The following is a 15,240-nucleotide window of genomic DNA, read 5'->3' as shown; positions in this document are numbered from 1 at the left end:
ACGCCATCTGATTCGTCCCAGTGCATTAAGCCCCACACATCTGATACACTAAGTAGGTTAAACAAATGGTATGAATTATGGACAAATATTATTGGCATTAAGCAGTCACTGACGTAACTGGACAGTTTCACTTCTTTAAAAACAAATCTCTAGCATCACATGTGCAACAGGAACAACGCTCAGGACAGACTCACACAGACAAAATCTCATTTTTACACAATGTCTTTATTTTTTTTTCTAATTACAGACTCATGGGTTAAAAATAAAAATTAAAAAAAGCAAAACATTTTTTTTTTTTTTGTTGTTCAAACCCACTCCCCCGTTTCAAAAAAAACAAAAACAAAAAAAAACAAACCTCTCCACACAAACCCCACCCCTAACCTTTACCCCCCCCTCCCCTTAAAATAAAAGCTCCGGCCCACTCCAGTATTAAATTAATAATCAATGCCGTTAGCCCCTCGGCCTTCCTCCAGACAAGCCGTGACTGCACTGCGCGTAGTCAGAGAAAGGGGGCGCCCTAAGGCCCGAGGCTCACCCCGAAAACACCCCGGTCTCTGGTCCTGCCTTCCTCGCTCTCACGTCAACTTGCCTGCCTGCTTCAGCTCTCTCTCTATATAAATTATGTGTTGGGTTGGTCGATTGTGTTGAGTGCGGTCTGTATTGTAGTGTGTGTCGGCCTGCTGTGTATGTGTACGTGTGTGTGTGTGTGTGTGTGTATCTGCATGTGTACGTGTGGGTGTGTGTTTCTTTGTGTGTGAGTGAGGTGCGAAACAAGTAAAAGCGTCATCATCAGCGTTTGTTGTTGTAGTAAATGCCCCCCGCGGCGGGCCGGTGGTCGCCCTGCCCCCCGCCCCCGCCCCCCCACACGGACAGGATGGGGTGAGTGTGCATAGCGGGAGCGGAGAGAGAGAGAGAAGCCGCGGAGACAGTGGGGGGGGCCGGCGCCACCTGGGGAGGGGTAGTCAGCCTCCACTGGTCCTGAAACCTGAAACGACAAGAAGTGGTCTAATATACAGAGAGAGGAGGAGGAGGAGGAGGAGGAGGGGGGGGGGGGGGTGGGAGGACAAGGAGCACAGAGGAGGAGGAGGAGTGCAGGAAATAAAAACATTGAGGCCTATCAAGAGGAAAGAAAAAAATGAAGGCGGGGGCTCTGGCCAGGCATGGGTGGGTGCTGGCATGTATGGAGTGAAAAAAAAAAAAATTAAAAGTATGCAAAAGCCTGTTACTGTCCAAACAGCAGTGGACACTGAACTAGTCGGGGCATGGGATGACGGGATGAGCCAAAGAGAGGGAAAAGACTAACAAAAAGCAATGAGTTAAAATGTAGGAAGATGTGGCGAAGGCGGGTGGGTGGGTGGGGAAGCAGAAAACGGCAGACACAAAAAGAGGGAGGAAGGGAGGGGGGATAATGATATACTCCAGTACCACAAACTTAAAAACACACCAACAACATCAACAACAGTCTGGCTAGTGGAAGTTGCACATATGTACGGTACATTTAAAAAAAGAGAAAAAAAAAAATGAACACAACATCCTTTCTTGTTGCTGTCTTTTTTCCTTGTTTTTTTTTTTTTTTTTTGTTGCAAGCATATTTTCATTTTTTGGGTGGTTGGTGGAGAGGGGAGGGGGGAGTGGGTGGGCCGTGTTGGTGATGGTGTGAAAGCAGGAGGTCACAGCCAGACCAAAGGAGACACATCTGCAGCCTGAGATACCATCTTCTCTCTTTCTCTCGCTCTCTCTCTTCCTTCCCCCTCCCCTCTCTCAAACCCCACCCCGAAAAAACAGAAAGTGTAAAGAAAACACACAAAAAAAAAAAAAAAAAAAAAAATGCCACCATATTCTCCCCCAATGGCCAGCTTATACCTTACCAGGGGTGACCGCATCAACCTCCGCACACGCACGCTCACACACAATCGCACACTGCGGCCAGTCAGTCTCTCTCTCTGTCCAGGAGAAGGTTTTTTTTTCCTTTTTTTTGTCTTTTTTTTTCTCTTCTGGGGGGTTTTCTTCTTTTATTGGGGGGGAAGGGGGAGGATTTTTTTTCATTCTTTTTTTTTTTCTTTTAACGGGAATAAATGGGGGAGAGGGTTGATAGTTAAGGAGTGTTGGGTGGGTGGGGGGGTGTATTAGTAAGGGGAATACCACGATGTTGTTCGCCCTCGGCCCCTGGAAAAGAGAGAGAAAAAGAGGGTGAGTTTTTTTCTGGTTGGCTTAAGAAGACGGACACCAATTTCCAGGTGTGATATAGTATAGTATAGTAGATAGATATGTGTGTGCTTGCGGGCAGAGGAAGGGTCTGCTGAAATTTCAGTCCTTGAGGTAAACTGAGGGGGGAAAAGTATCAAAATGCATGACAAAATGTTTAGGAGGAAGTGTTCACAAATCACTAGATAGACATTTATACCATCTTAACGGTATTGTGCCTTTGGTCTTACATGGTGTTGCGCTACAACAGTTCAAATCATTCTGAAAGAGTAGGCTGCAGTGCTGAAAGAAGCTGAAAGCAGCTTTGCCAACAGAGGAAAAAATGTGTTTAATTTCCAAATATGAGGATAACGATTAGTGTGTGGGTGTGAGGGGACAGTAAAGGCACTCTCTCTCCCTCTTTCTCTCTCTCTGTCTCTCTCTGCGAGAGCCGCCTCTGGGGTCACTGTGGGGAAAGACCTTGAGGACAAACAGCACCACACATATACCCCCAGCAAGACATGATGCACACACACACACACACACACACACACACACACCTGACAATTTGGGGGACAGGACTCAGGACTGCACCATCATTTGTCTTTGTGTACACACACTCTCAAAACACTAACTGACACACGCAGAGCCAGGTGGTATCAAAGCACATTTTCCCCCATTCCCTGGCTCGCTCACACACACACACACACACGGCATCCAGTGGCAACAAACACAAGAGGTCACACTGGGGCTGAAACCAGCGGTTGGGTAAGCTAGATGCTGAGGTCAGGCTGCAGGAATGAACCCTCGTTTCTGGGAGTGAACGCTGTAAAGGTGAGTCTGAGTTTGAGTGTGTGTGAGGACATAATCCCCACACAAGCATAGAAGAACCAGAACGGATCTTACACATGAGTATGGTCTGTGTGTGTGTGTGTGTGTGTGTGTGTGTGTGTGTGTGTTTTCTGGGTGACAGTCTTGCAGGCTCAAATCAAAATCCAGGCTATCCCCCATGCTTACATGAGCTTGGGAAGATAACAGCTATGTTAATGTCAATAGATGCAATACCAGTGAAAATGCTTTTGCAGCCACAGCCAGATTTCTTTAAAGCAAGTTAACACAAAGATCTTCTTTGTTCTTACAATCAGGCTTTAAGGATTTAAGGCGCTGGACCAGCAGCACTATTTGGCAACGCTGTCCATTAGCGCTCATTCAGATTCTGGCAGATGAGGCGGCTTTGCTTTCACCTGAACACACTTGCTGTGGGCTAGTTACATCACAATTTCTGCTTATAATACATCAAAGCCCATCTTAACACTGAGATGCATTAGGGAGCATCCTGCCAAGACTGTCATCGCACTATCAAAGCCAAGCCATGTGACATCTTCCCAAGCCAAGGAAGGGTCAACGCAAAGATTTTGAACCGGGCATGTGTTGGATGTTCTCCCTCTACAGGACAAGGCACCACTGAGTCATTTGGTTCAGATCTGAGCACAATTCTGTCCTGCACTTTTCTCTGAAGTGCACTGGTGATGTAGCGACCAGCCGGCCCTCCTGCTCTCCTGGGTGAGGGGAAGTGATCGAGGGAAGTGATCGATGGCAGTGAAACAGCCCTCTGGTCGCCCATTTAACAAGAATGCTTCTCTGACTGCTATTCTCAGTGGGTGATTTGTTCATATTCATCATCAGTGGTGTTAGATAGTGGGCAGATACACTATGTTGTTACAAACACTTTCGCTAAAATATAACAATAATAGCCGGGAGGGTGCTTAGTGCGAATATGAGTAAGATCATTACTATCACATTACTGAGGACGAAAAAAAGTTTCAACATTTTGTGAACTTAGAATGAATCTATCCGACTTTTTCAACAAAATTCAGTTAAACATATTTCATTATCTTTGAATATTTCTTGCTTTTCCTTTTATTTTATTTTTTTAAGAAACATTTGGGGTTGAACATTTAAAAAAAGAAGATAGAAAGTACCCAACAGCTTTGCCAGATGGGATGTCATATTTTTTATGCTCAATAACTGGGTGGAGCCGCACTCCACCCAGATAAACCTTATAATTCAAAGCTCACAATCTGTCATTTGGCTATGCTATGGGTACGAGCTAACAAGCTAATCTATAGCTTTCAACTCAAGTGCCAGGTTCCTGGTAAGGAAAAAAAAAAACTAAAATTGTAAATGTCAAGGTATGCTAAATGTCCTCATTCCATTAGGGCCAGCACGCTATCCTTGATCAACACTTTAAAACTCTTGGAGACTTGATTAAATATCAGGGCTGGATCAAAAACTTCTCAGCTTCTCCTCAAGACCAGGGGTGCCTTGTCCTGCAGCTAGGCCAATTCCCAGTGAGTGAATTGGCAGGGTTTGGGTTTCTTGGTATGTGTAGGAGTGGCTGGGGTAAGTACACAGAGTGATTAGAGAGATTCTGACCTTGAGGCTCAGACACTTTCGCACACAAAGGAATGAAGAGAGATGTAACCTTTTCTGGTGGCTATTAGAGCGCAGGCTCGCTCAGATGGGAATTCAGTGCAGAAATACTCATTCAGTCAACAGCAAGGGCAGAAATTCAACAAGAAATCAAGCATGATAAAAAAGACTAAATGGAGGTGTGTCTGAATAACTTGACAAACTTCATCGCTAAAGTTGCACCTCTTCTTTCAAACCCTGCTGCACCATCTTGCTTCAGAAAAATGTTCTTGATTTTTATTGGAACATTAAGTAGTATGCAATAGTTCATGGTCTAAAGGATCCAGATGCTTTGCTGGGCTGATTAAAATCAGAATCTCTCCACTTCAAAAGCTCAGTACATGTGAGGAGGCTGGCATGCTGATCACTGTGCTTGGCACCACACCTCCTCTCTTTCAGTCTCTCAACATCTACACAGAAAAACAGAACGTGGCTCCACAGACGGAGCTCCACCATGGAGTTTACTGGGAGTTCCCAGGCTGAGATTCTCTGTAGCCTTGCCTTCTCAGTGCCTACGAGGGCCAGCCAGGGCCTGCCAGGGCCAGCCTGGGCCTGCATGAGGTCTTTGTTGTTCATTTAACATCTTTTGTGATTCTTTTGCCTCTTGTTGTGTACAGAAACAATGTATAAAGTTGGGCTTCATTTAAAAATGAACAAACAGTACCTTTGATCACATGTTAACATTTTAAGTTGGCCGTGACAAGCCCCACTTGACCCTGCAGTAGTAACTGGGCTACAATGAAGACTTAGTAAGAGCCCCATTGCGGAGCGCCACAGTGAAGCCCATTGAAATTTCACTCTAATCTGACCAAAGTAATCATGAGAGACCCCATCTGACTTCACAGACACTCCAGAGAGCCACCAGACTCCCAGTGCACAGCACTCTGATCTCTGCCAGGCTTTACAAACTAAGGGAGCAGGCCTTTGTACTGATTGGAAAAAAACTGCCGTTATGTGGATGCCAGTAAGTGCAGACCAGTTGTTTTAGCTATGAATGAAGATTCAATCCATCCCCACTAAACAGTGCATCAGTGTGTGCAACAGGTCCACTTCTAAATCAAATTCACAAGCAAATTGCCAATTGCAACAGGTTCTGAACATTCTGTGGATGGGATGGAGCATCCGAAACACAACGCTGCACTACACTGAATGCCTGTAAATAACATATTCCATCAAATCCTAGTAGTGCCAGTAGCACAGCCCAAACCTCTCAGCGATACAAAATGAAAGACGCCCCCCCCCCCCATGTTGATTCTAAATGGCCTTCCAATGTTTCCAAAAGAAGCAAGAGAAACAAGTGCAGCTACTGGAGCTTTGCACATTACCTTTCTTGTATCACTAAGTTGCAGAAGATTGTGTTGGCACGGACCCAAACAGGGCTCCAGCAGATACAAAGAGTACAGAGTGTATGTACAGCCTGGGAAGAACAAATTGCCGTGCACAGAGTCTGTTTGCCTCCACTGAAATGGTTATACGTGATGCTGCATGCAACAAGCCTTTCAATCGCCAAACTGATTGTGACTGACTGTGATTCATAACCTGGCTAGAGGCCATGTGTTTGTGTGTGTATGTGTCTGACACACCTCCTCTAGTGACTGGAATAAACTTGTGATCTCCAAAAATGAAGTGTTTCGTTCCAAAATTATGTACCCACTATTTGGAAAGGTACTCAGAGAATTCTGATCAATATTTAAGTCAAATTAATTATGGATATTATATAACCAACATTTTTGAGGATGGAGGAGAATCAGCTATATGCTTTAAGCAGTGTCAAGTACATTTCACAGATTTCAATGTCAATATGTAAAGCATTTTGGAATGAAACCGTTCCAAGTGAATTTGACCTTCTCTTCACTGCCAAAACTCTGAGACTGACCTTGTGGCACGTTATTCTTCTCAACCTTCTCCCCACTTCAACTTTTACCTACTCACCTTCTCTTGCCCTTCCATACTTACCTTCTCTATCCTACCCAATCATGAGGTACAAAAAAAGATCTTTTCCACATGTCCACTCTCACCTGTCTACCTGCTCAGAACAAAAGAAACATACTATCCAATCCTTTAAATGTGGCTTCTGACCCACAAGCACTTCCTCCCTATCCTCCATTGTCTCCTTGTCCTAACCCATCCTATTCTGTGCTTTCTCTTAGTCAGAAGTAAAAAGCAAGGACTGGACTATAACGTGAACAGACTCAAACACAAGAGATATCATACATTGCACAGTGACAAATGTCACTACACTTATAAATGTGTTTTTATGCTGCGTGAACAAAAACAAAAAGGCCATTATGCAATTATGGCCCAAAGTCCGAGTTTCCTAATGTTTACGTCATTTTCCAGTCCCTGCTTTATTATCCCAGCCCTGTGTTTTCCTGTGAGTTCTCAGCATCATATGGGGAGAGGACAGTGTTGCCCCTGACTGTCATGGAGGTCCAGAGCTAAAAATATAACGTGTGTAATGTTGTGGCATGATTTATCAACGAAAGAATCATCAGTCACACTGCTCAAAAGTCTCGCTGCAGTTTGTTGTACCCCCAACTCATGTCACTCATGATAACACTGTCCACTCCTCGTTTTCCTCTCTAGCTCCATCCCTGTCCTGTCCTATGAAAGAATAAGGAGCAGACAATATCGTCATGTCTGTCAGAACTGGAGGTCTGTGCGATCGCCAATAATCACCCCCGGCTCTGATTGGACATGACAGCGTCGCCTCCTCCTCATTCTTCCTCTTTGGTCCTGTCCTCCCTCTCCTCCCGGTGTCAGACAGTGTGTGAGGTGAAGAGTGTGTGAGTGCAGTGTCTTCCCAGGGTGTCAGATGGTGGGAGGCGTCTCGGCGTCAGCTCACCTGAAGGCCCGTCCTCTGCCCCTGGGTGGCGTGTAGCCGCTGTAGTAGCGTGCGCGCGATGATGAGAAGTTTCCTCCCCGTGAGCGGAAGCGGGCCCGGGGAAACCCGCGGTCTGTGGTGCTGATGCCTGGTCTGTTTGTTCTCTTAGCGCCCACCTGAAGAGAAGGGATGGAGCGAGGGACGGTTACATAAATGAACAGATTGTTGTGGCTCTCCTCATTCTAGTGTTCACAGATTAAAAGAAAACTCTTCTGGCCTTGGGACAGATCTAGGGTTGATTTCTCTTTGAACAAATTTTCAGTGTGAGCATTAAATAAATGTCATGCGCAGATTCAAAAAGATTTTTCGTTTCAGTTTGAGAATTATGTTTCAGCTTTTGCGTTTTACTATAAAGTGAAGTGTTGCTGTTGATTTATGTAGATTTGACCAAGAATTATGAAAATTTAGCTTTGGCAGCATCAGCAATGGCTAAATTTAGGTAGCACGGTACTTCCTCTGTAATCGTTCTGTTGCAGTGGTGCTTGGGATTATTTTTGGTTTTGGTTCCACATCATTTGGTAAATGTAGCAAGTATTCCGCTTTGGATAATTTATCATGATAAAACCACTTTCTTCTAAATCACTAGGTTTATCCTTGCTTGTGATTAAAAAAAAAAAAAAGGGAAATGAAACCACATTTAACTTTCGATCATTTCCCATTTTCTCTTGCAATGGTGGCATTTTCTTGCTGTGTTGATCCACCACTGTTGAATGACTTGGGGGGGGGGGGGGGGGGGAGACAAAAAACACTAGTGAGGGAACTACCACATTACAGTCTACTTAACGGAGAAAAAGATTCAATCACTTGCTGAACTTCTCTTACCTTTATCTGCCTTCCTCTGAACAGGGACTCATCCAAAGCCATGGCCGTCCTGACAGACTCCTTGTCAGCAAACTCAATATAGGCAAACCTGGAAAAAGACAAGGTCACTTGTAATCAATGATCAATCAACTACAGAAATAATCAGCTGCAGTCTGAACTCACTTGAACCCAATGTGGGGAAACATGTAAAATGGACAACACAAACTGCTCATGACATAATTACCAAACCAATTAGAGGGATAGCCAGGCGCAATATAAATGTATTGGTACTGAAATGCAAACACAGACAGCCAATATGTTTGAGTCAAAACAAAAAAGCAGCACAGTTCCCTGTTTTCATTAATTATGTACATAATACATCATTCATGTATTCTGATTGCATGGCCTTCATTTAATGTCACAATGATCAAAACGGCACCCTACTCAGATTATCAACGGTTCTAAAAGGAAACCTGTTCTCCTACAACTTTTGCTGAACATTCAGACTAATCACTCACTACAAATAAAAGTTGATGAGATGAAGAGAAAAAGAACAATGCGTCCCAGACGTCATCAACACACAGGGATTTCTGTGTGCGTGGGTAGCTATTGTATCTTGAGTAAGCCAAGGCCATTTGAAGAATGAGGTGGGACTAGTTTATGGAATGGCAATGCAGTCTATTCTGTATCAACTCCCATTTTACACATGCAGATGAAAACATAGAAAGTAAGACTTAAAATATGCTATGGCAGAATTGTCAACTCGGGGATGCCTTTGTTTCTTCTTTTCTTTGTTTACAGAGGGAGAGGAAATAAACTTAACACTAGATCTGCGCTGTTACAACAGGTATTTACACTCCATATCCATCTATCCACAACGAAAAATGTCATTTCTCCTGTGTGTTTGCCACACAAGCTGGTTGACAAACCTCCCATCCATTCATCCACCCACCCACCCACAGCATGGAGAACAAGGTGTTATATTTGTCTTTACCCCTTGGGATGCCCTGTGAATTTGTCACACAGGATGGTGACTCTGTTGACGGAACCGCAGCCGTGGAAGTGAGCCTCCAGCTCCTCTGCCGTGGCTCCGTAGTCCACCTGACGACAGAGAGGGAAACGGTCAGAGGCAGGAGCACACACGGACACAATCACAAGCATGTGCACTTAGTTCTAGATCAAATTTATGTTATTTCAGTATAATAGCATGTTTGACATTAGTTTGCACACACTGTGATAAAGCTTAGAAAGGGGATGTGTCAGGGTGGCTCACTTGGGTTTTAGTGTTGCATTTTGATAGAGATCCACAGACAAATAACTGACAACAAAAGGCTGATGCATTGACACAGACACTGGGAAGATTGCCATGTCATCTAATGTGGCATAAAACAGATTGTAGTTCCAACCTACACAAATTACAGAGTCAATTGCTGGGTTTCATTTCATTCAGGACTGATGGATGAAACTGCAAATTTCGATCAAATTTTCGTAATATCGAAATAAAGTTTTTACGCTCATTTGAATTGGAAAAGTTTTATTTTTTGATAAAGAAATTATGTGATGACAGCTATGGAAACCTTTGTGAAATGCATAACGATACAGTGCAAAAGTTCAATTTTCCTTGTGGATGGATTTTCTAATGTAGCCATATTCTATGTTCAGGAGGGCCATTGATTCACTCAAGCAAGCTGATGGAAATGCACCACATTTGGTTTCATTTTTTGTAACACTTCAGAAGTTTGCTTAGAACTTGCTTGACAGTTGGATGGAAACGCAAGAACAGTCTGTGTTAAACAGGAATGTAAACAGGGAACAACAAGGGGCAAGAAATAATGAGGATAAAACAAAAAAAAGAAAAGAAAAAAATATACTTTATAATATAATGTTTACGAGACAGTGAAGGGGAAGTGGCTTACGTTTCCGACGTAAATAGATCTGCCATCTGCTTCCATCTTTTCCTCAATGGACATGATGACGGGGCCGGCTAATATGAGAGAGAGATAAAACAAAACACACACATCCACGTGAGCGACAAGAACTTTTCATTATAATAAATCAAAAGTAGTTTATAGCCTGGTTTCTTAAACTATGGGCTGTTATACAAAGTGGGTCTTCATCTGGTGAGTCCCTCACATGACACAGACAGACACGTGGTTTAATGAAAATGGGTCCAAAGACGAGTTGGGAAAGGTTAAAGACCCTGGCTTTTTAATCAGCTGGTTTAGGGATATATGGATCTGGATCGGAGTCAAATTATGGAAAAAATTATGCCTGGAACTTGGCCAGGTTGACAGAACTTCATAGCAGGTTTATTGGCCATTTCTTGTGTATTGCACACTTCTTTCCATTCACATTTTCTTTCTCTCTCTCACACACACAAATCATATTGTAATTTTTGCTGAACATTACCAATGTTTTTTGCTTAATAAAAACCCATTACCTCCAATTTCTTGCTGAATACCTCAAGTTAATGATTTTCTCTGACAAACAACTTGATTTGGAGGCAGAGAGTACTCTGTGCCAGAATGTCTTTTTTATTAATGAGTCTGAAACATTGTTCCTCCCAATAACACACTGCAGCCTCTTGCAGTTTTGCAATTTCTATCTTGTTTCAATTCATTGTGCAGCTTTAACACGCGTGGTTTACAATCCAAATTCAAAACAATAATTCCTGAATTGGTCGACTTTTAAAAAAAAAATATATATATATGTTCTACTCTGGACACGCCTATACTACTGCTGTGTATTAACAAGGAACCCATGATACGATTTTGATAATGTGGGTAAGGATATGATTTGATTTCAATACAAAAAAGAAATCTGCTCTTCTGTAGCTGTAAAATAACAGGGGTTATAAGTAGCCTACTAATAGCAGGATTTGCAGAGTAGATTCAGAACTGGAAAAAATGTAAATAAAAATGGAAAGGAAAATAAATAATAACCACAATGTATTGGGGTGTCAATTTTTCACTCAGCCTCACCAAACCACCTAACTTTGGATCAACTGATAACCAAGTACCGATTATATTACTTTTACTGTACAACATAAAGTTAGACTATTAATTTTCTGTGTGGGGGGCAAAGGCAGAAGATCAAATTTTTCTGCTTTGATCTCTTGATGTGTTACACATGGCTCTCAGAACCACTTTTTAACGTTGGGGAGAAACTCTGATACTCCATTTTAGCCTGGCACCAGCCCAGTACTTAATCCCCGAGGGAGGGCATCCCTCGCTTTACACAGTCTACTTCAACACAGACAGACAGTCAGCCAGACAGCCAAACAGACCCACACACAAACACACAAACCTGGCGGGGGGCTGAGATTCATCTGTTTCTCCACCTCGTTCTGTAGCTCCTTCAGCTTCTCCGCTTCTTCCTCCATCTCTCTCACCCGGGCTTTGATTGCCTCCAGCTCCTGCAGAACAGACACAAATTCCAATACACAGTTGTCAGTCTATATGCTTACACAGACTCGGTCTAACACGCACAAACACAAGCGTTGGTATACTTCAATCGACTACAACCGTTACCCAACCTTAATCCTCACCAGTACACGCTGAACCTTGCGCTGATATTCTAACCCCTGACCCAAACACTCTCCAACAGTCCCTTTTCAAAGGACCGACCAAAATGTCCACACCCCTCAACTGTCATCACAAGTGTAATAAGCATACACACAAGCAACAGTTGAGACAATCTGCAGAAAGCAACTATCAAGCCAAAACTGCAATGAATGAATCTGACAAAAAAATGAAATCCTGTTCATACAAACTACCAAACCTAGAGATGAAAATTTCATGAATGGCCTTCATCATAAGTGAGTGACACAGTATCACACTAAGAAGATGGCGCTGCAGTCTATGTTGACCCTGTATGCATGTATTGCATTGACTGCCTGTCTGCCTACCGGTGTCGCGTGAAAGGCAGCGTCACACATGACCTCAATCTTGTAGGGATGGGAAACGTGGATGTGGGCTGTTAGTTTCTGCCCAAACTGCAAATGTATTAATGTAATAAAAATGTATTAATTTTACACTGCCTTACTCGTCTAGCCTTTTTTTTTACCAATATTTCCACCCCCAAAATAAATGTGGTAGTAGAGAACACCTAGAGCTTGAAATGGGGAAAAAAGGGGGGCACCCCAGTGGCTCTGCAAGCAAGATGCAAAACAGGTACTTGAAACATCATGGATTCCAATCAAGTTTATGACATTTGCATGACAACCGCGCTCTTCACTCATATTTCCTGTCCGTATCCTATCTAGAGAAGAGAAATGCCGTAAAAACAATGACAAGGCATCATTACATTTTTCTCATCTCCAATAAACAAATAAATATAAAGCCAAAATAGCCACAGTATGACAGGATAAACATTCAAATAAAAGCCATTTTGGAACAGGGTCTTGGAACAGACTCTGATCAGGCCGAGGTCAGAACAAAAACTGAAATCCTCAAACCGCCGCTGCCAAAAGCTAAAAATTCCTCTGGTGAACACAGTGATGGCTGAGTCCTCACAGTGGAGCGGCTCTCCTGTCTGACAGTGGTGCACTGCAGCACAGTGGGAGTCACTCCAGCTCCATCCAGGGCTGCTGCCGACACTGACAGGATTTGTTTTTAGAAGCCTGTCCCAGCACACGGCTGGGTGCAGCGGGCTGGCACAGAACATGTTCGATTCACAAAAGTCAGGTACAGCTTGTTTTTCCCCCTTCACCACCCTATCCAGGCACGTAAAAAGTCCTCCCAGGCCTCTGGATTAAACCTGCTCAGTGACACACAGCACATGATGATAACGACAATGTGGCCCCATCATAACTCAGTCTTCCTATATTGACGAGCCCTATAATCTGATATTTCAAACAAGCCTTCAGCTACAGATCTCATGCGTGCGTTTCAAGAACAGGGAGGTGGGAAGCAATCCACATTCATATCAGTATATAGCGTGTTGCATATACCTGACCAGCTCTGACACGTTGTGGCTAATATTTTTGTCGCATATTCAGTGCAAGCTCTTTCGCTCCCCTCCCTTCTCTCGTTCTCCTTGCTCCAGCAAAACACTGAAGGATGCAAACCCAGCCCCTCGAATACCGCAACCCCCTGCTTCTGCGTTGTATGCCGCTCTCACTGGCCGACTGTGCCACAGCCTTAAAACCCACCTGGACAGATACTAGAGCATATGCACAAATGTAAAGGGGATGAAAATTGGAAATAGTCCAACTAGCGCCATTTGCACCTTCGACCATCTAACCAGACGAAGCGCATCCGATGTCCCGACGATATTTGATCCCAGATGCTGTGGCACGTCGTCCAAAATACATGATAAGAGGATGGTCAGTCAGGTGCACGTCTGCCATCTCCACCCTAGCTTTGTTAAAGTCAGCTAACTTGCTAACCAGCGTGCCAGTCAGAGCCATTTCATCATCAATGGAACTTATAAGGCTAACATCCAGCTAGCAAGCTAATAGTGGTTAGCCACTGTAAAAGAACAAATGCCGCATTTCATCTTGTGGCTAGCGATTTAAACCGCGGTCAGCAGGTCTGGTGGTCATGTTAGCTGCAACGCTTGATGCTAGTGCGTTAGCTAAGCTAGCCTGCTACCGCTTGATCAATTACATGTGCACACACCGGCGCTTGAAATGCAGCAGCTGTCAGCATATGGCGATGGTGAAGAAAATAAAAGGCGTGTTTACCGTTAGCAGGTCGCCTTTTCAGCAGGTAGACTCGCACTGCGGCGGCTAATGGCGGCGGCCTGTCCTACCCTCGCCCCTGACTGTCTCCTACATCTCCGTCTCGCATTTTTGCGACGAGGATTTTCCCCCCACCAGGTCGAACTGCTCTCTGGCGCAGAGAAACTGGCACCACTGTTGCACCAAGATGGCTACCGGTACCACGCATGTCACCACCCATTTCTACTGCACTGCGTGAACCACAATGGCGGTTAATATCGACATGGCGATAGCAGTAACGCACACGGCATGTGACACAAGATTTGTAGAAGAAAACTAAACAAAAAGGGGGGCTTCACACACCAAGAACTTGTACTTGACCAAACGTATACGGTGAGAGGTTTTCGTGTGGCTCTCACATCTGAAACAATGCCCTTCACTTACCGGGTCTTCAATCGCGGCCTCTCCCTCTTCTAATCCTGGTTCCTCGTCACCGACACCCGGGTCTTCTAGCTCGGGATGGCCGGGGTCTGAATCTAGTAGGGATTCCTCCGCCAGTCCGTTACCGAACTCCGCCATCGCCCTGTTCCCTCTGTACCGACGCGCCTCGTGGCTAAATCGACGTTGCAGGCCCCTACTCACGCAAGGGGTAGAGTGAGTGGGGCGAAAGAAAAAAACGGCGGAAAACGCCGCTTAGGAAAGTTAAAATGTGAAATAAAACGCCAGCTTCCTTCCCAGCTACTACTCAAACAGCATTCCACGGTACACAAGGACTACCGTTTCACTCGCCGTCCCGGGTTAATGGTCCTGATTTACGGCAGAGAACCTAGTTTATTTACTTGAATATGTGTATAAAAGGCGAGGACTCTACGCGAGAACGGCGTCCCTTCAGTTCAGAAATGGAAGCCGGGGGCGGAGTCATGTATCACTGCAGGCGTAAACTCTCGATCCTATTTGTCAGTGGAAGATTCTAGACAAACCTCATTTGTGTCTCCTGGGTTCCCATTGGATAATCGAGCAGGACATTCCGGTTCCCGACTCGCATATGCGCCTTTAATTCGATTACATTTCTGCCAATCACTTATCTGTTACTCATAAAGACTGGCTAACCCATTTGTTCAGCAAATTAATTCGAAGCACATTACAGACAGTGTCATATAAATTGTCTTGCCCAGTGCGACCTTGGTGACCTTTGTTTGAAAACGCGATACAATCACAAGCCTTAAAACAGAAAACT

General features: G+C 44.2%; 1 protein-coding gene across 3 annotated transcripts; it reads right to left on the bottom strand.

Annotated features, from left to right (window-relative positions):
• Positions 1-374: 374 nt before the first annotated feature.
• pabpn1 (poly(A) binding protein, nuclear 1) lies at positions 375-14,896 on the bottom strand. Of its 3 annotated transcripts, none has more exons than XM_071528339.1 (7): positions 14,448-14,896; positions 11,648-11,756; positions 10,258-10,325; positions 9,336-9,442; positions 8,363-8,450; positions 7,502-7,656; positions 375-985 (listed from the first exon to the last, which is right to left on the bottom strand). In XM_071528339.1, the coding sequence occupies exons 1-7, from the start codon at positions 14,580-14,582 to the stop codon at positions 790-792; spliced, it is 858 nt and encodes a 285-aa protein (XP_071384440.1). In that variant the 5' UTR covers positions 14,583-14,896; the 3' UTR covers positions 375-789. The 3 variants fall into 3 exon arrangements, with proteins under 3 accessions (XP_071384440.1, XP_071384443.1, XP_071384441.1); XM_071528342.1 differs by having other exon boundaries at positions 843-2,166; positions 11,642-11,756; XM_071528340.1 differs by having other exon boundaries at positions 843-2,166.
• Positions 14,897-15,240: the final 344 nt, after the last annotated feature.

The sequence above is a fragment of the Centroberyx affinis genome, unplaced genomic scaffold (assembly GCF_046629955.1).
Source record: "Centroberyx affinis isolate AG114_WGS23_722 - 3 ecotype Tasmania unplaced genomic scaffold, CSIRO-AGI_Caff_v1 ptg001667l_1, whole genome shotgun sequence".
Classification (NCBI taxonomy): Eukaryota; Metazoa; Chordata; class Actinopteri; order Beryciformes; family Berycidae; genus Centroberyx; species Centroberyx affinis.
The sequence above is the reverse complement of the archived record's forward strand: the minus strand, read 5'-3'. Positions and strand labels throughout refer to the sequence as shown.